This window comes from Astyanax mexicanus, chromosome 4 (assembly GCF_023375975.1).
Source record: "Astyanax mexicanus isolate ESR-SI-001 chromosome 4, AstMex3_surface, whole genome shotgun sequence".
Classification (NCBI taxonomy): Eukaryota; Metazoa; Chordata; class Actinopteri; order Characiformes; family Acestrorhamphidae; genus Astyanax; species Astyanax mexicanus.
This window is the reverse complement of record NC_064411.1, coordinates 11,412,675-11,437,024: the sequence shown is the minus strand read 5'-3', so window position 1 is coordinate 11,437,024 and position 24,350 is coordinate 11,412,675. Positions and strand designations below refer to the sequence as shown.

General features: G+C 36.9%; 3 protein-coding genes across 10 annotated transcripts in view; 1 reads left to right on the top strand and 2 right to left on the bottom strand.

The window, feature by feature from the left end:
• LOC125801390 (zinc finger protein 850-like) overlaps window positions 1-23,791 on the top strand; it is a 44,680-nt gene extending 20,889 nt beyond the window's left edge. The window contains exon 3 of the mRNA XM_049478025.1: window positions 19,542-23,791. Coding sequence (XP_049333982.1) covers window positions 19,542-20,416 — 875 coding nt within the window. The 3' untranslated portion in view covers window positions 20,417-23,791. The remainder of the gene's footprint in view (window positions 1-19,541) is intronic.
• The window catches only part of LOC125801101 (NACHT, LRR and PYD domains-containing protein 12-like), a 431,224-nt gene that overhangs the window by 100,421 nt on the left and 306,453 nt on the right, over window positions 1-24,350 (bottom strand). The window lies entirely within an intron of this gene.
• Window positions 143-3,945, bottom strand: LOC125801207 (uncharacterized). Its single transcript, XM_049477568.1, has 6 exons — window positions 3,516-3,945; window positions 3,282-3,375; window positions 2,578-3,178; window positions 2,313-2,487; window positions 1,986-2,209; window positions 143-1,885 (listed from the first exon to the last, which is right to left on the bottom strand). The coding sequence occupies exons 1-6, from the start codon at window positions 3,692-3,694 to the stop codon at window positions 1,854-1,856; spliced, it is 1,305 nt and encodes a 434-aa protein (XP_049333525.1). The 5' UTR covers window positions 3,695-3,945; the 3' UTR covers window positions 143-1,853.

Here is a 24,350-nt window from a genome sequence, read left to right as displayed (position 1 = left end):
CACGGCTGCCGACGCCCTACAAGAAGGAGTCTCCCATCCGGGTGAAGTGCATAACCAAAGTCCTGGTGCCCCGGGCAGAGGGTTGGCAGGTGGTGGATGGCGCGGTTGTAGCTACTGCAACTAAGTAAGTGGCTACGTGTGTGCTCTCTGATGGGCGACAATGTATTGTCGCCCATCTGAAAAATGGATTGTTCATTAATTGATGGACAGTCCTACATTATTAAGAATTTCAATCTAACTACTCGCTATGGGGAGATGAAGCTATTCTTCACCTCTTCTACTGTAGTTTAAATCTGCAAGTCTTCCTGTGACCACTGACTTAGAGGCATGGTGCGACCGCGCTGTCTGCTACCTCTCCGTTAAGTTTGAGGAGCCAGGGAATGGTGAACAGTTCTACACAGTGGAGGGCAACATCATTAGAGTAAGTCCCATATGTTAGTGACAGTGCGACAATACTTAAATCTGTGGACAATAATTCAATACTTTAAAATCACTGATTGTCTCCAATAATGTTTTTGTAATTTTTAAAGGAATATACGTTTATAAAATATTGGCCTGGAGTTCTAAGTTCTAAGCAAGGATCCTCCAACTAAAAATATTCTTAAGTTGCATTTAGTATTTACAGTATCTGTTACTGACTGTATGCTAGAACTGCAACATTTTTTGCTCAGCAAAAACTAAAACTGACCTAATGAAAATACTACAATTGTAATTTTAAACTAGATAAATTACACTGAGTAATAATGAATAATAATGAGTAATTCATTACTCCACTAATTTTCAGTTGTGTTTTTTATGTTTTAGTTGAGTGCAACTAAATTAAAAACAACGAAAGATGGGTCTGTGCCGGTGCAGGACATCTCATTGCAGTGTGCAGACCAACAGTATGATGTCACTCTGTGGAGGGAGTCAGCCACAGAGGGAATCCGATTGGGTCAACAAATTATCCTCAGGCACCTTAAGATGAAGGTGCAGGAGGGTAAATTTAACTCAACCTCCCAAACTACAGTCAAGGTAATTTTTATATTATTTTTGTTGTTCTTGTCATTATTATTAACTGTCTGTGTTTTTGTTGTGTAGAAGGGGACATTATTATAATTATTATTATTATTATTATTATTATTATTATTATTATTAGTATTATTAGTATTATTATTTGTGGGTAGCACCCAAGGCAGTGACCAGGGTTAAAAAAAAAAAACTGCTTTAAACTACCGACAAAATATTTTACTAAATTCTGGCTATCCACTACACCCATCTTCTAGCTAACTAGTTGTTTTGTTCATTATAGCTGACAGTAGGTCCTGCAATCCTAAATTAATGAACACAATTTGAAAAAGAAAAAGTGATTAGCTGATCAGGTACACCTGGGCAAGCTGAACATTACATATATATATATATATTTTTCCTTAAACCCTGACACCCTATCTATCTAATTCCTAAATTAAGCTGACTAACTCACAAGCTGTATTTTATTAAGTGCACTGAGGATTTGATCTGTGCGTTTTGATTCAGAGACGAGTCTTTTTAACCAGTTATCAGAAACAAGCTCATCACAGTTTACATTGTTAGCTCCGTTACCTTTCTTTTAGAAAAATCTCTGTATATCCAGATTAGTTTTAATATCAGCTGCTGCTAAAACTCACAGCGAGGGGGAGTGTTTCCCCCCACCAGCAGACTCTCCTCCGAGCTCCGCAAAACAAGCAAGCTAATTGCCTCTTTCTCCTGAGAGGCGGAACTTTCTCCCTGAACCAGCTCCATGATTGGAATCCACCTGTTTCAAATATTATCCCCCCCGGTTCCTACGCCAATGTTATTGGTTATAGTAAAAATTTTAAAGCATATTTCTAACATTACGCAGTTCTTTCGGCATTATTTCTCGAACCTGAAAAATAAAGCACACACACAGAAAAAAGATAAATAATTGCTAAATTGTTTAGATAAAGAATAAAAATAAAAAAATAAGTAAATCAGTATATACTTACTTTTGTTCTCCTTTCTAAACTTTTGACTATGTAGAGTGACGTCCTTCTGTAGATCCTTCAGACGCGCCTTTATCTGTGCATGGATCCTTTGGAAGTCCCTCCCACTGAGTTTTGTTTGGGCTGCAGGCAGGTTGTTTAGGAATTTGACGAACTTGTGGATGTTTACTAGATTAATTCTTATGGTCGTGGGTTTCATTCTGTCTGTTTTAAGAACCTCCACCCACCTGTAAACAATAGAACATAGAACAAAATACAAACACAAACAAAGTGTTAATTTAAAAAAAAATACAGTTGGATAACTGGATAAGTATAATTTTTAATACTTACTCTGCAATCTTCGTTGAGTCGGCTAAAAAGGAAAAGTCCCCCTTCAGGAGCTTGCCCTCTCCTGCAAACAAAAGAAACCTGCGGACGTGGCTCCGGCAGGTATTGCCGTTGTCTTTCACTTTGCTTGAAGGATTGGCCCCGACACAGAAGACAAAAAAGTCTTGTAGGACTTGTTCTGCAAAACATAATGTTTACATGAATAAAATAGTTAAAATTGGAAAACATTTTTGCCTTTAATATGAAAAATGATAATAGATGCACGTACCATATTTTGGGGCATGCTCTGTTTCAAAATCATCCTTTCTGGAAAATTTATTTCGGAGCTTCTTTTGGGGGCTTGCCATGTAGAGCTGCACCAGCCTGGAAAGCTCCTGGCTTTTATGCTGGCAGTCCTGCCTGGGGCATTCTCCCTTACCCAAACCCAGACGTGCCTTGAGCTCCTGATTTTCTCTCAGGAGCCGCTGGCAGTCTGTGTTTGAGCAGTTGGGTGTGAGGTCCTGGGTGGTCTCCGCCGGCGCTGGCTCTGGTTTGACATCTGTGGACATTCCAGGTGTTTCAGTGTCGGTTGGGATGTCTATGGACGTCCCCAGGACTTCCGCTTTCAGGCGGGAATTCCCCAGAAGTCCCAGGCATCCCGCTTGCAAACGGGAGGTCCGTTGATGTCCCTGGCTGCAGGCTGGGTCCGCCGATGTCTCTGGTGCGTCGGGGGGTGGTCGGGTCCATCGGTCATCCTGGGTGGTCTGCCTGCCGCCCAAATCCAGCACGCTGACCATCAGCACTTGGGGATGGGTTTCCCTCAGTTTTCCTAGCTGTTCCAAGATGTATTGATTTTTGCACCTTGTGACAATGCTCTTAGCTTCATCGGACTATTAAAGACATAAACAAAAAAGAAACATTAGCTAATAAATATTATTACTGAAAGTATTACTAACATCTTGTAATAAAAAGCGAACAATTTGTTTCACATACCGTTTTATCAATGTGGCATTCTGCGTAATGCCTGTCGAGCCTTTTAACCGTTTTCCCGCATTGAGGCTCCTCACATCGGAACAATCCCTTCACGCTAAATATTAATAATATATTTTAGTTTATGCAATTCTATATAAAAAATATGTTTAAATAAAAAAAAAAAACATTTTTTACAAGTAGTCGAGTATTAAGTATAAAAGTTGCGATTCTGTTATGTTTATAAGTAGTAATTACCGTCCGCTGGAGAGGCTCAGGAGCAGGGCCTTCTCTTTGGGATTCGCCACGTTGTGGAATCCCGTCAGGTGCTTAGGAAGATTCGAGTATGTGACGTGGCAAATAGGGCACTGCTGGTGCCTCATTGTGTCCTCTAACCAAAAATGTGCCGATTTCTGGAAAGAAGGTGGATTAAGCATTATAAGCTAATTCTCGTTTTTTAAGGAATAACGGGGAGCAGTTGAGCCATTAGCTGTGCCTCGCTAATCCTCCTTCTGCTCTCTGATATCACGTTCGCTTTTGCGCAATAACAATATTTTTTTAAAATATACAGTACAGGCCAAAAGTTTGGACACACCTTCTCATTCAATGAGTTTTCTTTATTTTCTATTTACATTGTAGATTCTTACTGAAAGCATCAATACTATGAATGAACACATGTGGAGTTTTGTAGTTTAACAAAAAATTAGCTGAACCTCCACAGTCACCGGACCTGAACCCAATCAGATAATTTGGGGTGAGCTGGACCACAGAGTGAAGGCAAAGGAGTAACAAGTGCTAAACACCTCTGGGAACACCTTCAAGACTGTTGGAAAACCATTTCAGGTGACCACCTCTTGAAGCTCATTGAGAGAATGCAAAGAGTGTGTGTAGCACTTTAGACAGGAACGTGTGACACATGTACACTAAGGTTACACAAATTAACAATATGGACCATAATAATGGACCAGTTAGGTTCGTTCTGGGAGCAAAGTACATGAAATAAATGTGACCAGGGATGTGGCAAGTTATAAAATGTATTAAATGTTATTAAAAATGCAGTAGTCACAAAGTACAATTTTCCCCAGAAAAAAAAAAATCTTAATGACCAAACCACAGGTAAATGTTCACTTTCAGTTCCAACTTTAACCTTTCAGTGAAAGTATCAATCAAACCTAAACACCCATTTCTTTTTTTCCCTAGATTTATTTATTTAACCTTGGTAAGTATTAACTATTACTATTAATTACAGACTATTTACAGTTATTTTATTAACTAACTAATTATTTATTTCTTCTTTTCTAGGTTCCCTTTCATTATTACACTTATTTTATGAGTCTAGTGTTAGAGTTAGAAATGTATTACCTATTTAAGAATCCTTCAGATTAAATATTTAGATCAATTAAACCAAAAACACACATTTAACTGTTACAAAAGAACAATAACAATCAATAAATCAAATGTCAAAATAAATACGTCAGTAACCAATAAACTTTTCCCTTCTTTTCACAGATCTCAAATCTTCAAATAAAATACATTTTACTTCCCATGTTCTGTTATATCAAAAGTTCAGTCCACTCAATAATCAAGAAAATAAACTGACCTGTTTAAGCTACATGAAAACAGTGTCTGAGTAACTCATATCATCTCTACTGTTCACACAATCACATTCACATGTCTGTGGCTTAGCAATAGCTTTACATTCAGCAGCATTATTACAAAACCAATACCCAAATACTCTGAATACAGTTTAATAAGTGCTATTTTCCTCACAGTTGTTCATACACATTAATACAGCTTCTCCCACAGATTATTTAGCTGTATTAGCTTAGCTGTTTGTAATGCACTCAACGGCATTAGCTTAGCACAGTGAGTGGCGTTAGCCGCTAGGCTAATTAGCGCTATTTTACAGCTCTATTTACTCTGGGCTATTTCAGTCTAAAAACACACTTTTCTGTGTTTTAACACTCGCCGAATCTCTCCCGGTGTTCTTACACCATATTTTAGACGCAGTTTGAAGCAGAGTTCTCCGTCCACCTTCAGGTTCCCCAGGGCTAAACAGGAGCGTTTGGGCAGCTCACAGTCAGAGAACTTTCCTCCCTTACTCCACACGGTAGATCCACAGGTTCAGCAGCGGCACTCAGCTCTTTACTGATTGTTTCTGATTAAAAACGCTGAGTTCTGGAGATTTCTAGTGTTAGTGTTCTTAATATTACGAGCTGAAACAGTCTGTTCAGAAGCTCTCTCTCCATCTCCGTCTCAGAGAAGTTTTTCTGAGTTAACACAACCAGAGTTAACGCCCACTTTCCAAAACATGACCCGCCTCCGTCTCTTACAGGAATATAATTGGCTGCTATTTTGTGCGTTGGACCCTCTGAGAATTCTGATTGGCCGCTTTCAGCGCGCTGAACTCTCTAAAGAAGTCTGATTGGCCGCTTTTTAGAGCCAATTTTATTTCTTTTGTGAAATAAATTCAAACGAAGAGTTTTTGTCTTGACTGTTTTTTAATACTATTTCAGAATAAATAAAAATGATAATTTTGGAAAAATTATCCACTTTATCAGTATTGCAAAAAATCACTTTGGTGAACAAAGACATGTATGTGAATATATTCCCTAACTCCCTAACCATTAGAATTACGTTAGAAAAAAAATCATCATTTGGTGCACCTAGTCGACCTGAACAACCTAACAGTACTTTGGTCAACGTGTGACTTACAGGTCTTCTTAAAGTACCAAAAAAAACACATAAGTTCCTAACCATAGGGTAAGTTATTTTATTCAAACTACTATTAGTTTAATTAGGGCGACTAGGCGGAATAAATGACACATTTTATGACTGTCTAAGACCTTTGGTTACGGAGTTCTCATATGTGTTTATGGTTATATTTTCTTTGCATTTACCTTCTTGATGTCCTGAAGGTTCTTGAAAAGGAGATCGTACTGCAGCAGATCTTGTTTGTTGTTCACCTTGTCTAAAGTCTGTCTATTTATGTATTCTGAAAGCTTTCCATAAATTGAGGTCATTCACAACTACTGCCTATAAAATCACTATCTGACATCACAATGGACCATCCTGATTTCTGTATAGAAGGGTACTTCTCACTTGTAAAAGCATTTGAAAATCCATATGCAAATATCAGTTTAAATTAAACTGTAAAATAAAAATGATTTCTTTAAGAATTGCTTTGTATATAGGATGGTGAATATTTTTAAAACTTTTCCAAAATTAGTTCAGCAAGCATTCTCATTCTACTACAAAATATTAGCAAATTTTTTTTTTTTTTTTTGGTCACAGTTAAGTAAGAAGTTACTGATGTTGAGACTATTTGGGCCAGATTATATCTGGTTCTGTTTAGAAATTTAAGACAAACACCTCTGGTTGCTTGAGTCACTTAAACACGTTATTCGACACAAATATCCATTAGAACTAAGAAATCTTCAGGATTCTTTCAATATGTAAGAGTGTTTTACACCAAGAAACCCTATGTTAACAAATTATTCCTAATATGCTTAGTTCTATTGGTATATGATATTATAATGAAATCATGTATTTCATATTTAATTTAAAATTGAATAATAATCTTTGATTGCTTAAAAAGCTTTCCCTTAATTGATCAATAGTACCATTTAGACTACCCCAAAGAGAAGCACTTACTCCTTGTATTAAATAATCAATGCTTCACTTTGTGATGGTCACCATGGATATTCAAACAATTTTGTACTGAAAAAAAGTTAACACTGGTCAAAACTGGACTGAGACGATAGGGAAAGTTAGGCAACGTTTGGGGTTTTGGGCACTAAGACAGTTGATGATGGAAGGAAAAAATGTAATTATAAAAGCTGTAATTTTACTATTGCTTTTATTGTGTTCTGATTTTAGTCCACCAAGATGTTTTCTTTCAGGTCCAGATTGAGCCATCTTTTATTTCCATAAAACACGCACATACACACACAAAACAACGACAATGTTGTAAAAAAAAAATAAAATACATGTACCTATGTCATTTTTAGAAATTATGTTTTTTATCAAAGTAAATGTGTGTTGTTAAAATATATGTTTATCATGTATTTTATTTTACATTATTTTATTTATTTTATTTTTAATGGAGCTTAAAGGAATACATGGGGAAGGGGAAATCACGTTTTAAAAGGAAATGTGTTGGGATTAGTCTTGATTTTATGTGTGTACTGGTTTTAAAAACAAGTAATTTTTATGATGTTCCCTTGGTTTTAAATAGCTATGAATGTATGTATGGTGACATTTGTTTTACTTACTAAAAAAAAGCTTACTAATAAAGGGCTTTCTGAAAAGATTGTGCTGTTTATATCTGCATCTTCTTGGGGAATGCATGGATCAGTAAGTTATTCAGTCACTGCATGTCAAGCTATAAAAGACTGTAAAATTATTCTCTCTTGTAATACACATTTATAGAATAAATCTGCTTATTGAGAAATTAAAGATTTAAGTAACAGTAAAATTACTTTATTTTATTTTATAAGTGATGTAATTGGACATTTTCCTGCTGTATATTGCTTGAATAATTCTAACATAACATAATTACACTGCTATGTAAATGCATTATTTTATAGATTTTGTTACATTTTCGGAATGTTTACTAACAGAAAAAAAACATGTATTGTAGTACAGTAGTACTCTGTAAAATTACAGAGAAAATATACAAGGAAACGCTCTAATCTTACAGGAAGTCATTTAACATATTTTATAAAAAGGAGCAAGGAGCATCCATTTCAGAATCTGCTACTAGCTTCTCAAACCACCAGAGAAACCGGACTCTCTGAAATATATACAAATGTGTAAAAAGTATTAAACATTTATAAACTATTATTTAGCTTAATTGTTCCATTTGTAACTCATTTTTTCGTACTGAAAATTGTACTCGTTTTCTCAACACAGAATAACATCAGCTTTTTCAGCACCGCAGAGATAATTATTAAAGCGTTTAAACAGCAGTTTTAATCATTTTAAAATGAGCTGTGTGTAACTCCAGCATCAGTAGCAGTAATGCTAGTAAATCTACTGAATAAAAAACATTAGTTTTAGAAAATGGAAATGTAGGGGTACGTTTTCTTTCCTATTTTAGTGAAATACTTTGTTCTACGTTGTAAAATTAAAGGAAAACTCCAGAGAAGTAGTTAAACAGTGTTTTAAATGAGAGTTTAGCTGTTTAGCTCCATTCAGCTCCATGCACTGAGGACTCCCTCGCGGGCTCCCTCTAGCGGTGATGGGTATAATGTGATATAGCGGGGGAGGGGGCGGTGCTCTACATAACCCGGATGAGACTGAGCTTCCGGGGTCTGTAGCTGGAGCGCCGGAGTAAGAGCAGGATCAGCTGAACTACAGAAGGTATGGAGAAGTTTCTCTCTCTCTCTCTCTCTCTCTCTCTCTCTCTCTCTCTCTATTTCTTTCTTTATTTCAAAGGCAAATAAGAGATGAGTAATCTACACAGATTTCTCTCCTGAAAACTGTTTATTTGGGTGTTTAAAGCGCTTCTGTTTATTTACAGTAAACTTAGATTTACAGGTTTTTTCAGCACTGAGGCAGGAGCATTAGCATTAGCAACATTAGCTTGTAAAATGACCCAGTTTTGTTACCAATACCACACCTAACAACTAAAGTTAATTATAAAGGAAAGGATTAACCATTGCAGACAGCTTGTACATTATCCTACCATTTAGACTATATAACAACAACTCATCACAAATTTAATGTGTTTAAGACATTCAGGCTGCTAATAGTATTTTATTGTTTGGAATTGCCCGCTAGCTTAGCTTAGTTATCTAGATAGCATTGGCTAGGTTAGCTAAAGATGGCTAGAACCTTAATTTACCTTCAAAAACCCCTCTATACAGTTGCTGTATGCTTTTAACCAAAATGCTCTTTTTATTCGATGAAGCTGCAGTTTTTCTGGTTTAAAAGCACAATAACATTCACATTGCTTATCCAATGTTCCTTTTTTTTTTAAATATATATTTAAGGGATTTTAAAGAGTGTGTATCAATGTTAGATAATATGTTGGAAAATAATGAACTGTTATCAAGAACTGTAAAAACTCAGGTTTGTCAAGCACTGATTTGGATAACTTTGTCTTTGATTATTATTTGTGGTAACTTGTCCAATTTAATGTAAAATGTAAATGTTTTGTCTATGTCCTTATAATTTTAGCTTTTTGTGCTTCAGGTCAGAACATCTCATTCTAACTGAAATATTAAAAAACTAATAAAATATAAAAAATAATTGACCACTATTGACAAAACTTGTAAATAATAAACAAATTGCACTGTGTGACTGGCAGCCAGGCTACATTCTAAATAGTTTAATATAGAAAGTAAAGGATGGAGATATACTGCAAGTCAGAAAATACAAAGATGAAGATATTTATAAGAGAAAATCAGACACCTTTATTAGAGCAGTTTAACATATTTAATAATGGTAAAAAAGGTCAATATATTAGAGTGGTATAAGTATGGATTAATGTATTATAGTGTAAAGTGAAATACTAATGTAGTAGTTAAACATTGTATTCAGTATATATAAATATATACTGAATATATATAAATATAAAGCTATATTTTATAATTCGTTTCTTTTCGCCAGGGCAAATTTATTAAAATTATAAATATGTTAATTTATTAATTAAAATCTCGTCCAGTGCTCCAGAATATTAGCCACGCAAAGCCAGCTTAGCGCAGCGCGTGGCATTGCGCGCGGCATTGCCCGCATAATAACCTCTGTCTTCTAAAATAAACGTTTTAATAAATAAGGTCGGAGAAGTGTAGTAAAATTAGTGCTATTAAACTTACTAAAGCTAATAAATGTACTGATAATTAATCAAGATAAATCAGACAAAATGCGCTGCGCCTCTCTCTCGCTCTCTTTCGCAGCGCGGAGCTGAATTCAGCGCGAGGCTACAGGAACTCAGTTCAGTTGAATAAAAATAAGTAAGGGCCTGTAAGTACAAGCAAAGGACCTGTAAGTAAATATAGTCAAATATAAAGAATAGTTTGAGGTTTTGGTGAGCTGTTTTCATGATTTGAAACTGAAACTAACTGAAACTTTGATTATTCTGCAGAAAGCCTGGGTTATTTTAAACGAATTTTTAATGAGTTTATATTTTATATTTTTTAGTTATTCATTTAAATTATTTTTCTTCTTTTATTAATCAAATCATTAAATATATATCTTCATAAGATATATTTTTTTTCCCTTTTATGTCAATTTTTATGATCTTTTTTTAAGGTCCTATTTTTCCTTTTTTACGTATATATTTTATTCGTCTATAATAAATGTCAGTTTTTATTCCTATTTTTTATATATATTATTAATCCCTTTTAAACTGTTAATGCTCAGCGGCACTGTAAATGAGGGTCCCTATCCAGTGTGAATAACCGATTGCTTGTTTAATATTCAGTGTTGCAAAACCAGTTTTTACATAAACAATAAACAGAATAAAAAATAAAATTATTTTATTTTATTTAAGCTGCTGGTGTTTCTTTCGCAGCCTGACGCGCAGTCATTTTTCTATGCGCTCTCCTTCTGTAAAACGGACAACCCGTAGAGTCCACGTCACCTCAGCCACCTGCGAGTCCATGTACGTCTCTTCCGTGGACTTTCAGCGCACAACAGGGCACAAATAAGCAAAGCTAAGCGCTTTCTTTTGCAAGGCGTTGTGTTGAAGCGAGAGTTTGTACGCAAAGAAAGCTCCGCCTACGGGCTGCGTTTAGACGTGCAGTGTAAGCTCCCCCGTCGCAGCAGGTCAGTCGGACCGTACAGTGTGTGCAGATGAATCGCAGGCGTTCATACACGACAAACGATTCAAACGTGCTGTTTGAGCTCTCCAGAACGCATCCGATTAAAAAAATCGCACAGTGTCCGCCTGGCTTTATAGGTTCAGGATAAAATGAGCTTTTATCAGAAAAGTCTGGAGGGGGTTCTAAAGTAGAACCCGACAAAACAGAAAATTCTGCTCATCGTTTCATTTAATATCTAACAGCGCAAACCGCTTTAAACGGGTGAGTTTTACAGCAGAACAGCAGGAGGCGGCATGATTTAATGTCTGTTTGTAGTGAAGGAAAAAGAGATGTTTTATTTTAACTCCATTATTTTAGAAACTATTTGTTTTATTAATTCGTTTACAATAAAGCTTATTTATATATAAGGAGAAGTACAGTCCTCTAATAATCCTGACTAACCAGTAATTATTATTTCAGCGCAGCTGATGCTGCGAATATCCTTAAACAGTTTTAATCCTGCCCTTTTTCATTTCGTCTAAAAATAATTTAAATACTGAAAATATCAAGTGTTAATTTGATTTTATTTACTTAGATTTTCGTTTCTGAAGAAGAGACGTCAGTTATTTTATACTAGAGCTTATAGATAGGGCTTGCCTTGCATAGTCAGGGCGCATTCCAAATGCACTCCTGCCATCAACGCTAAGCATAGTTTCGTTTGGAGAGAAATGCTACAACACCGATGCAGTTGAAATTCTATTCTTTTTCAGTAAATGAAGCAACATCACAGATTACTAATCATGAGAGAAAATATAGACTTTGGGACACTGGATTGTAAAAATGGATGCCTTACCCGTTGAAAGTCTTGCTCACTCTTGAAACCTTGCGCTGCGTTCCAAGTAGCTGCCCGCAGATGTGCCGGATTAAAATCGGCGCGGCCAAATAAGAAAATCGGCCGATGCCGATTGATAAAAAAATAACAAAAATCGGCCGATTAAATTGGCTGGCCGATCGATCGGTCGGCCTCTAGTGTCAACTTTTGACTGGTATTTATATATTTGCGAGCTGACACACCCCAGAGTTGCCCAGATGAACGGCCACAATGTTGGTTAGAAGCACCTAAATAAAGAATAATATTAAATATTACCTGCACATTCACCGATACCCTTTACAATACGTGTAGGTGTGAGTAAAGACACTGCAGGCGTCCCCTGCACCGGACCTACAGTACCAGGAATTTTCCCAATAGCATGGAAATATATTGTATTGTGCTGTAATTCCCGGGCTGGTGGGAAGTGTATATAAGTGTGTGTATGCCACATAACAGCCTGATTACAGAATCCACGGACTTGGTGACTTTGCAGCTTTGCTTAAACCGTGAGCATCATCTGCAGGAATCTGGATTTTTAATAATTTATGGGTTTGATTGGTCAATTCCAGTATGCCCAGTTAGACTACACAGAGAAAGTTGGCATTATAATATAATATAATATAATATAATATATGATATAATATAATATAATATATGATATAATATAATATAATATAATATAATATATGATATAATATAATATAATATATAAAATAATATAATATAATATAATATAATATAACTCATTCACTCACTTACTCACTCATAGTCAACCGCTTTTTCCGTTAAGAGTCGCGGGGGGGTGGCTGGAGTCTATACCAGCCGGCATCGGGGGGAAGGCAGTATACACCCTGGACAGGCCGCCAATCCATCGCAGGGCAGACAGACACACAGACACATCCACTTACACACTCACACCTAAGGGGCAATTTTTATCCGACATCCAATTAGCCTGAACTTTGGACTGTGGGAGGAAACCGGAGCACCCACAGACACGGGAAATAATATAATATAATCTAATATAATATAATATAATAATATTAATTATTATAATAATAATTATATATATATATATATATATATATATATATATATATATATATATATATATATATATATATAATTGATTATAATTAATAGTAACATAATATAATTGCTTCAAGCAGGGAAATTATAATTTTTCTCCCTCAAAATTGGCGGTCCCTGGTGTTTAAGGTGCTGAACTGCAAGTAGAGATCCCCTAAAGAAGCTCTTAAGAATAACGACTGGGTGAGGGCACTCGTTAATCTGCGAGCGAGTTTACGTAGTACTTTAGTTACGCACGGGTTTGGGAAACACTCTTTAATTAACGATCAATCTTAAGTACGAGTTAACGAAGTTCTTAGCGTAACGAAGCTTTCAGGAAACCCACCCCTGATCTCTATTATTAATTTTATTCCTCTTGCTTGTAGACTTGGAACCAAAATGTCATCCCAATCAAACCAGTAAAAAAAATTCTAATTGAATATAACATTAGTTTTTGCATTAAGGTTTTTATCTCACAGCAATAATAATGAAGGAGAAAATAGATGTACTTTACATAAATAGAACAGATATAGTTAATCATAATATCAAAAATGAATATTGTTTATGCATTAATATAGCATAGATCATAAATTAACTATTTTTTTGAAGAGACTGCATGAGACGATGCTTCCGTCCACCTGAACGGTCCCGTGCATTCCAAAGCCAAACCTTTGCAACCTGCTCGATCTCTGCATCCTTTGGTGGTGGCATGATTGATCTTCTCACGGCCTCTTAAAATGATAATATAGAGATATGAGAATGCAGTCAGGTAAATACTACATCTGTTAGTGTCTTTTCATGTACAATGCTTAATTTTAGAGAAATTTGCAGACTGTATTTGATTACAGTGATTCTTATATAGTGATAGTTATTTGAATTTGAATTTCTTCAGGCTATTCATGGTGAAACATAAATAGCCTTTACAGTCACTGTGTGTGACTGGTAGTTACATTCTATAAACATGTGAGGTGGCCGATATCAGGATATCAGGTTCACAAAAATACCAAAACTTTTTAAAATGATATCTTTCCCTTAGCTTAACTGGCTAGCTTTCCGTTAGCTTAACTGGCTATATTTCCGTTAGCTTAGTTGGATATCTTTCCGTTAGCTTAGCTGGCTATATTTCCGTTAGCTTAGCTGGCTAGCTTTCCCTTAGCTTAACTGGCTATCTTTCCCTTAGCTTAACTGGCTATCTTTTCCTTAGCTTAACTGGCTATCTTTTCCTTAGCTTAACTGGCTATCTTTCCCTTAGATTAACTGGCTATCTTTCCCTTAGCTTAACTGGCTATCTTTCCCTTAGCTTAACTGGCTATCTTTCCCTTAGCTTAACTGGCTATCTTTCCCTTAGCTTAACTGGCTATCTTTCCCTTAGCTTAACTGGCTATCTTTCCCTTAGCTTAAGTGGATATCTTTCCATTTTCCATTTCCCTTAATACTTCCCTTAGCAAGCCATTGTTCCCTTAGCTTAACTGGTTATTTTTCCCTTAGCTTAAGTGGCTATCTTTCCCTTAGCTTAACTGGCTATCTTTCCCTTAGCAAGCCATTGTTCCCTTAGCTGGTTATTGTTGACATACTTGGATATAAAGTTAACTTACTTAACAGCAGTCTTTCTCCAAGAGCCGAGATAAGCTGCCAACTTGGGAGCCCCTCTTGTTATTTAAATGTGAGGTAAATTCTCATTCTAACTTAGCACAATGCTAACTTTTTTTAGCACAATGCTAACTTCAACATAGCTACCCTTATAATGCTACAATAACCTGAGAGTGGTAACTGCATTAGCACCACATTAGCGTATCTTAGCAAAAAATAGAAAAGCGTATAGTAGAACAGAAATTATAACTTACCTTTCAGTCACTTTGACAGACCAAAGTCACTCACTGACTTTGCCTTTAAGCTTGATCGTTGCTCTGTGGTAAAGGCACGTGCAGGGAGGGGGGAGGGGAGGGGGGTGGATTCGTTGGTTACATGATCCTCACAATTAAATATCACATGCAAAAATAAAAAATATGTAACTTTTATAACCTTGCTGGCTTACACAAAGTGTATAGTCAAGCACAAATACATTTATAATTTAATATTTTTATTTATTTATTATCAGCACTACCAATAATAAAGGTGAGATTATGAATCAGCACCATGGAGCAAATTCGTAGCTATCCAAAATATTAAAGAAAAATATTTTTATAAATAAAAATGTATAGCTATACAGTATACAGTTGTGGTCAAAAGTTTACATACACTTGTAAAAAAACAATGTTATGGCTGTCTTGAGTTTTCAATAAGTTCTACAACTCTTATTTTTCTGTGATAGAGTGATCGGAACACATACATGTTTGTCACAAAAAACAGTCATAAAATTTGGTTCTTTCATAAATTTATTATGGGTCTGCTTAAAATGTCACCAAATCTGCTGGGTCAAAAATATACATACAGCAACAAAATTTGTCAATTTTGGTGATGTAGCGAGTTGTGTCAATCAAATTAGCTTCATGTCATGGCCTCTTCACTTCTTGTAAGTGATTCTGATTGACTACAGCTGTTGACTTCTCATGAGCCCATTTAAATAGGGCTCATTTGACCCAGTGATTAGACTCAGCTACAAAAGCTACAATGGGAAAGTCAAAGGAACTCAGTGTGGATGTGAAAAAGCGAATTATTGACTTGAACAAGTCAGGGAAGTCACTTGGAGCCATTTCAAAGCAGCTACAGGTCCCAAGAGCAACTGTGCAGACAATTATACGCAAGTATAAAGTGCATGGAACAGTTGTGTCACTGCCACGATCAGGAAGAAAACGCAAGCTATCACATGCTGCCGAGAGGAGATTGGTCAGGATGGTCAAGAGTCAACCAAGAATCACCAAGAAGCAGGTCTGCAAGGATTTGGAAGCTGATGGAACACAGGTGTCAGTCTCCACAGTCAAGCGTGTTTTACATCGCCATGGACTGAGAGGCTGCCGTGCAAGAAAGAAGCCCTTGCTCCAGAAAAGGCACCTTAAGACTCGGCTGAAGTTTGCTGCTGATCACATGGACAAAGATAAAACCTTCTGGAGGAAAGTTCTCTGGTCAGACGAAACAAAAATTGAGCTGTTTGGCCACAACACCCAGCAATATGTTTGGAGGAGAAAAGGTGAGGCCTTTAATCCCAGGAACACCATGCCTACTGTCAAGCATGGTGGTGGTAGTATTATGCTCTGGGGATGTTTTGCTGCCAGTGGAACTGGTTCTTTGCAGAAAGTAAATGGGATAATGAAGAAGGAGGATTACCTCCAAATTCTGCAGGAAAACTTAAAACCATCAGCCCGAAGGTTGGGTCTTGGGCGCAGTTGGGTGTTCCAACAAGACAATGACCCAAAACACACATCAAAAGTGGTAAAGGAATGGCTAAACCAGGCTAGAATTAAGGTTTTAGAATGGCCTTCCCAAAGTCCTGACTTAAACCCCATTGAGAACATGTGGACAGTGCTAAAGAAATGGGTTCATGCAAGAAAACCATCACATTTAGCTGAACTGCACCAATTCTGTCAAGAAGAGTGGTCAAACATTCGACCTGAAGCTTGCCAGGAGCTTGTGGATGGCTACCAAAAGCGCCTAGTTGCCGTGAAAATGGCCAAGGGACATGTAACCAAATACTAATGTTGCTGTATGTATATTTTTGACCCAGCAGATTTGGTTACATTTTCAGCAGACCCATAATAAATTTATGAAAGAACCAAATTTTATGACTGTTTTTTGTGACAAACATGTATGTGTTCCGATCACTCTATCACAGAAAAATAAGAGTTGTAGAACTTATTGAAAACTCAAGACAGCCATAACATTATGTTTTTTTACAAGTGTATGTAAACTTTTGACCACAACTGTATGTCTTGAAAAATATGAGATGTTACTATGTGTGTGTGTGTGTGTGTGTGTGTGTGTCCCTCCAAAGGTCTCTGCACAACTCTGCTGTGGTACCTTGATTTTTCTCCACTTTTGGTTTAGAAAATCTTTCAGAGCTGATACTACATTTCACACAGTGTTGCTCCTATCCACTAAGCTAGCTAATCTACCTAGCTCTCACAGACAAAAACAATAAAAAATATTCAGATACCCTTCATATGAACTTATTATGACACAAACGTTCAGATTGTAAAATATTGTATGGTAAATTTGGGCTGACCCAGAGTAACCTAGCATAGGATTTGTGTGGGCATGCTCACATATGTGTGCGTGCTGCCCACATATAACCCACAATGCCTACAGTGTGTAAATGGAGCAGGCTGAATTAGGGCTGACCCACAGTGGCCCTGCATGAGATTTGTGTGGGCATGCCAGAGTGTGGGTTGCCCACATATAACCCACACTGGCCCTTCAGGGTGTGAAATGGAGCAGGCTGAATGTGGGCTGACCCACAGTGGGCCTGCCTGGGATTTGTGTGGGCGCATCAAAGTGTTGGCTGTCCAAATAATTCCCACACTGGGCCTACAGGGGCATTAATGCACTGGACCAGTTTAGGCTAGCCCACAGCGGCCTTTTATAGGATTTGAGTGGGCCAGCCAATGAACAGGCTGCCCACAGAAAACCCATGTTGGGCCTGTTTGGAATTTTAATGGGCTAGCCCCTGCCCACAGTGCCCGCACTTAGCCCACGAAGGGCCGATGTGTAGCTTTTTGCTGGGTAATAATGCACTCCATATATGCAGGATTAAAGTAAAATAAATTATACTGGACATAAACATATATAAAATGTCTCTAGAAGATATATAATAGGAAATGAAAACAGTGTGAATTTTTCTTTTGCTTAAAACAGCAAGAAAGTACTACCCTGAATGTGATAATTAGGGGTGGGTGATATGGCTCCATATTTCAGGGTAATATAGTTCATGATGTTCAAAAATATTGGCAACATTATTTCTTACGATATTTATGGCATACTGCCTTATTAAAACAGATTAATGTCATTTCTGGAGCTGTGATTGTATGCAGATAAATTATCCCATAAATGGTCCTACACCTGAATAAAAAAAGTAATATTATCTAATTTCTAGAACATAAAAACAGGAAGGGGTAGGTCGAGACTCTTCATCAAGCATATACATTTAATACAGGCTTTTTCTGCTTCCGGTCACTGAAATTATTGTATTGAAAAACTAAATATTTGATTATAAAAGGTGAGGGGTAGAGATGTACTGCAAGTCAGAAAATTACAAAGATATTTATAAGATAAAATGAGATACACTTTGTTAGAGCAGTATGACATATTTACAGCTAGTGCTGGACGATATGGCCAAAATTTATATCACGATACATTCCTTAATTTCGGTCGATACAATATAATTTCGATATCGATATAAATATTTGGAAGGCCTCAGAAAAACTGTTAGGAATCCCTGCAATGGAAATCTGTACCTATTACTGTCTTTAAAGCCTCCTCTCATAAAAAACTGTATAATACTTTAGAAATAAAAAAATGGTCAGAATGAATTAATGCTCACCTTTATTTGCATGTAGCAATATAAAAACATGACATCTCTGTCAAACACAAACCAATAACCTATTTACATTTTACCAATATAAATAACTTTACATTACAACAGAGGCAGAGCTTCTTATCCTTTTGTAAACATATTTAACAGATCAAAACAAAAGTGCCTCATCCAGGATAAAGAATGCAGAAAGCCTTCATTTATATAAAAGGAACACGATATCACCGTCAAATAAACAAACCTATATCAACTATAAATAACTTAGATACAACATAAACTACATAAGTGCTTCAGCCAGAATAAGGAAGATATTGTGTGTAGTGAAACTGCTTGAGGTGGTGGAACAGATTAGATGCATTACCGTTGCTAGTCAACTCCACTTTCCGGCACAATTGGGAGCAAGCTGAAGTTTATCAGACCTTTGAAAGCCGAACCACTGAATTAGACCTGCCTCCCTCAACTATCTCTCCTGTTTAATCACTTGTGGAAGCATCAGGTGTGCTCATTCTGCATCTAAAATCTAAAATTCTGCATCAGGGCCGAGCCTAATCGAGGAACTCGGTTCGGCCGCACTGCGCTCCGCTCGGCTTCATAGCGGGGGGTTCTAGGTGTGGACCGGAGCGCAGCCGAGCTTCAAGTTTTAGTAGTATGGATTATAGTGTAAAGTGTGATACTACTAAAGTAGTAGTATAACACTGTATTCAGTGCTCAGGACAGCAGCAGTGTTTCTGCTACATACATTTTGCAGCTGCAGCCTGCTGACAGTCAAGATACAACTACATATTAAAATGTCTGTGAATTTATAATGGGATAAAAGTACTGAAGCCTTTATTGTAGTATGAAGGTGTCCCAGTATTTTTCTCCACATAGTGTAACTAATGTAGGTAATTATTTTTGGTTAATTGACCTGCTTTTATTTTAATACACAACATTTTTTTTCTTTGTTTTTCCAGAATAAACAACAAGGATATTTAATAAAGAACAGTGTTAAACTGCTGAAAGAGGTGAAGCACAAGCCATCCAGAAGAATCTCCTGAAAACGCAGAAATTGTTTGCTACATTTCACAGACAGATGGAGCCAAGTCCCGACATGGAGAAACATCAGCACTCTGTCAAGAGTTTTACTAAACAGAGTGATCTCAAAAAACACCAGCGCATTCACACAGGAGAGAAACCACATCACTGCTCAGACTGTGGGAAGAGTTTTAATCAAGAGAGTGATCTCAAAAAACACCAGCGCATTCACACAGGAGAGAAACCACATCACTGCTCAGACTGTGGGAAGAGTTTTACTGAACAGAGTACTCTCAAAAAACACCAGCGCATTCACACAGGAGAGAAACCGTATCACTGCTCAGACTGTGGGAAGAGTTTTACTCAACAGAGTACTCTCAAAAAACACCAGCGCATTCACACAGGAGATAAACCGTATCACTGCTCAGACTGTGGGAAGAGTTTTAATCAACAGAGTACTCTCAAACTGCATCAGCGCATTCACACAGGAGAGAAACCGTATTACTGTTTCGACTGTGGGAAGAGTTTTACTCAACAGAGTCATCTCAAACTGCACCAGCGCATTCACACAGGAGAGAAACCGTATCACTGCTCAGACTGTGGGAAGAGTTTTACTAAACAGAGTGATCTCAAAAATCACCAGCGCATTCACACAGGAGAGAAACCGTATCACTGCTCAGACTGTGGGAAGAGTTTTAATCAACAGAGTAATCTCAAAATACACCAGCGCATTCACACAGGAGAGAAACCGTATCACTGCTCAGACTGTGGGAAGAGTTTTAATCAACAGAGTCATCTCAAACTGCACCAGCGCATTCACACAGGAGAGAAACCGTATCACTGCTCAGACTGTGGGAAGAGTTTTACTAAACAGAGTGATCTCAAAATACACCAGCGCATTCACACAGGAGAGAAACCGTATCACTGCTCAGACTGTGGGAAGAGTTTTACTTTACAGAGTGAACTTATATTACATCAGTGCATTCACAAAAGATAGAAAAGTATCCCAAATCTGTTCCTCTGCCATAAAAATGCAAACCTTAAATCTTTCAGACAGCCAAAAACACCTCATCATGCACAAAATCTTCACTCTGTTACAAGAACTTCATTTAAAAATGGCTTTTTACAGGTTCAGAAAAATGAATCTTATCCAGAGATGATGTTTACTGAATTTCATGCTGTGTTTTTATGTTTGTTTGTATACCTACATTAGTTAATGCCTGCAGAGCTCTTCAACACTTAGTGTTGTGTTTTAAGAAGTTTTTACACACAGAATCATAAATGGTACCACTAACAGCATAAACTAGGAACATACATTTTTACAATTTTTTCAGTGATATGCTGAATAAATAGTAAAGCGATGATGCTAGCTCAGAGTAAAATCGTATATTAAATCTCAGCATTAGCTTTAGAACTAATAATAAACAAAAGTGAGGATTTTATCATTCTGGGACATTTTTAGGTTTAAAAATTGAATATGCTTTGCCATAAGTAGGAAATGATCATTTGGTCAACTTATGTCATTTACAGCCTTAACACATTCTCAATTGTTTACATATAAAAACTTTCTTTATTTTTTCCTCCACTCCACGTTTGTAGTTTGTAGTTGGAGCGAGGGCACTGCCAGTGTTTGCTCCAGATGTTAGATTAGCATTACTTAGTCTTTTAAAATTTAGATGTCGTAGTTTAAAGGAGTAGAGTATTCTTAGGAGTAGAGAATATTCTTAGCTTGCAACAAAAGGCCAACAAAATCCTTTTCAGAGTTAAAAAAAAAAAAAAACGGTCTAGCTGTAGTTTCCATACTGAAAGCAACACTCAGCAGGCTATGCAGCAGTAAGACTGCAGGATCCTTGATTCCCTCTACTGCACTGCAAATGTGGCCACATCCAAGCGAGAGCTTGTAAGATCTTAGTGTCTAATAAATAGGTCAGAAGCGTTCTTTGACCAAAAACTACATTTCCCACAATGCTTGTCGATTGTATTGCCTGCGAAGTTACGGCTTACTGCCACTACACGGCAGTGTAGTCATTGATGTGGAAACCCTGCCGGAGGGAAGGTGTAACTTCGCGGGTGGAATTGAGACATACAAACGTTTATCCCATAATGTCCAGAAAAAGAGAAGCTGATGCAGACGGACGGCTGTGCTTCAAGGCGAAAGACCGGTATGCCTTTTGTGTTACGAAGAGTGTTACTGACCAAAATAAACGCTTGTTAGGAGAGATATAAGTTCTGTGTAAATATTTATAAGACAATAGCTGACAAAATCTGTTTTAATGACGTTAATAAACATCACTGTGACAGTGCTAGTCACAGTTTCACCGCAGCAAAGGACGAGGACGTGAATCACTTATCTAACCAGCCTTTAGTGATTTCTGCCCCCAATAACCCTTTCAATAACCTCCAATAACCTTTAATTAGTCTTCAGTAGCCTTCAACAGTCTAACCTTGCAGCCGTGGTGTGTTCACTAAACTCCGTAGTTATAAACATCCTGAGGTTAGCAGCGCGCTAACTGACCTGTTTATAATGTAATCCGAGCAGTGACTCTGTGACTCTGCTCTAAACTGCTGCTGTTAGCTGCTTGGGCTGAAAGATGAACTGTAGAGAGCTGTATTATTCGGTTAGTGGGGTTAAAATCTTTATTTTCTACACAGAAGAATTTTAAAAACTGTAAAAACGCTCCAGACTGCCTCAGCTGAGCCCTGTAGCCCGTGGCTGGGCTGTAGCTCTGACTGAGTAAAGACTGCGGGCTTGTGCTGCTGCTGCAGCTCCGACTAGTGGTTGTATGAGGAACTGCTAAATCTGAGGAACTGCTAAATCTGTCACATGTTCTTAACAGCTCACAATTTTTAATTTTATATTTATTAAGCCTTATTTCAGTATCAAACGTTTTGATCAAAGTTAATTTAACTTGTATTTAATGTCATTTCTATTCACTTGACTAGTTTGGTTCTTGATTGATGGAGTTTTTGGATTTCATAACATGACAAATTAAAAGGATTTATGTTAATAGAGCAACAAGCAAACATTTTTTTCCATGCAACTGTAATATTTGATTGAATAAATAGTATATTGAGAGTTATTTAACATTAAGGAGTAATTACATTCATTTTATATTACATTTGGTTACATTTTATTACATTTATAAGTTACATCTGGCCCTCAGTGGACAGCCAATATGCCAATGTGGCCCTCGGCAAAAATGAGTTTGACACCCCTGCTCTACTGGTTTTCTCATTGGTCTATGGTTCAGTCAGTCTGATTAAAAATCTGCAAGTTAATCTACAGGGATATTTGGTTGTGTTGTGTTGCTAAAGTTATATACTCTGTTATCTTTTCCTTATTTGGTATCGTTTTGCTAAAGGTTTTTTTTTATATCTCTAAAGGTACTAAAAATATCTAATCCATTTACTTTATTGATTGTTTTATCCAGTACCAGCTATTATCGTTGTTTTACATCACCTTATGTATTTACTCATATTCATATCTATGTGATTCAATAAAAGGCTTTTATATTGCAAGATCTGCAATCTTATCTATTCTTTCAACTTAAGCATTTAGCCAAAAGCTTTTGTACACAGCCAAACATACATTCAAGCAACCACTATATACAGTGCCTTGCAAAAGTATTCGGCCCCCCCTTGAACTTTTCAAACTTTTGCCACATTTTGGGCAAACATAAATATATGATTTTTTTGTTTGTTTTTTGTGAAGAATTAACAAGTGTGTAAGAATACGGAGGAGTTTTGCCTTACTATGTTCATTGTTCATTGATTAAAGGGTTAATCTGTGTGTAACTAAATCAGCATTTCACTTAATCAGTATGTTATTCAAGCATTTAGCACGATTCATGATGATTCACATTGTGACTTAGAATGTATGTATATTGTGTCCTTGTGCTCAAAGCAAGGCCGTTTTTCTTGCAACTTAGCATGATTGATTTTTTCCAGCAGAACCATGAGTTTCTGTACATGTAATCTATAGTCTGATAAGGTTGGGGTGACCGAGTTCTCGGCTGAAGTATAGGATGAATAACTGCTTATCAGTATCAGGATCCGGGGGGTGTGAGGAGCCTCCTCACACACCATTAGACTGAGGCCAGGCGAATGCCTGTATTTATTAGACTCTGTCTAGGAAGAAGAGTAGAGTTGGGCGGGAGAGCTTCTCCCGAGAGGGACTACAGAGCCACAGGTCCTGTTCACACAGCCGAGAACTCTGGAAACCCCAACTTTTCTCACCTTTGGGGTTTTCCTCTTATTTTCACCTTTTTATTTCAATTCAATTTTTCAATAATCTTTTTACTCAATTTTTGATGTATCCAAAAAAACTGTTTTGCTCAGAAGATTCTTTGAATAAAATCTGACGGAACTACAATTTTGGACTGGATCTCCTTTTCTTCTTTATGACGTATCATGCCAAATACATCATAATTCGAACAGTAGATCAATAATCTTTCAATCGTTAAGTGGAGCGAAATTTATTGGATACACATTATGTTGAGATACTCAGTATTTTGTGAACATTGGTATTTAACTTGTGTGAAACTGACACCAATAAATCCATAACTCCTGCTATTTACCTACATAGAAGTGTTTTTTTTCTAAGTAGCTCAGTCGCTGTGAAGTGTGGAGAATAGTTTTGCAATATATTGATTATCGCTGAATCGCAGTTTTCATTAATTTACCACTTTGCTCAAAGGTGCTGAAAAAAACTTGAAAGTGGGCCTTGAAAGTGCTTGAATTTTACCTTGTAAAAGGTGTTTGAACCCTGTGTTTAAAAACCCCAGCAGCACTGCTGCACCTGATCTACATGTACCAACACAACACACACAAACACGTCACCACATTAGTGTCAATGCAGTTTTAAGAAATATTTATCACGAAAATAAAGCTCTCTGGCGCTGGGAATTAAATATACAGGGTAAAATTTAGGC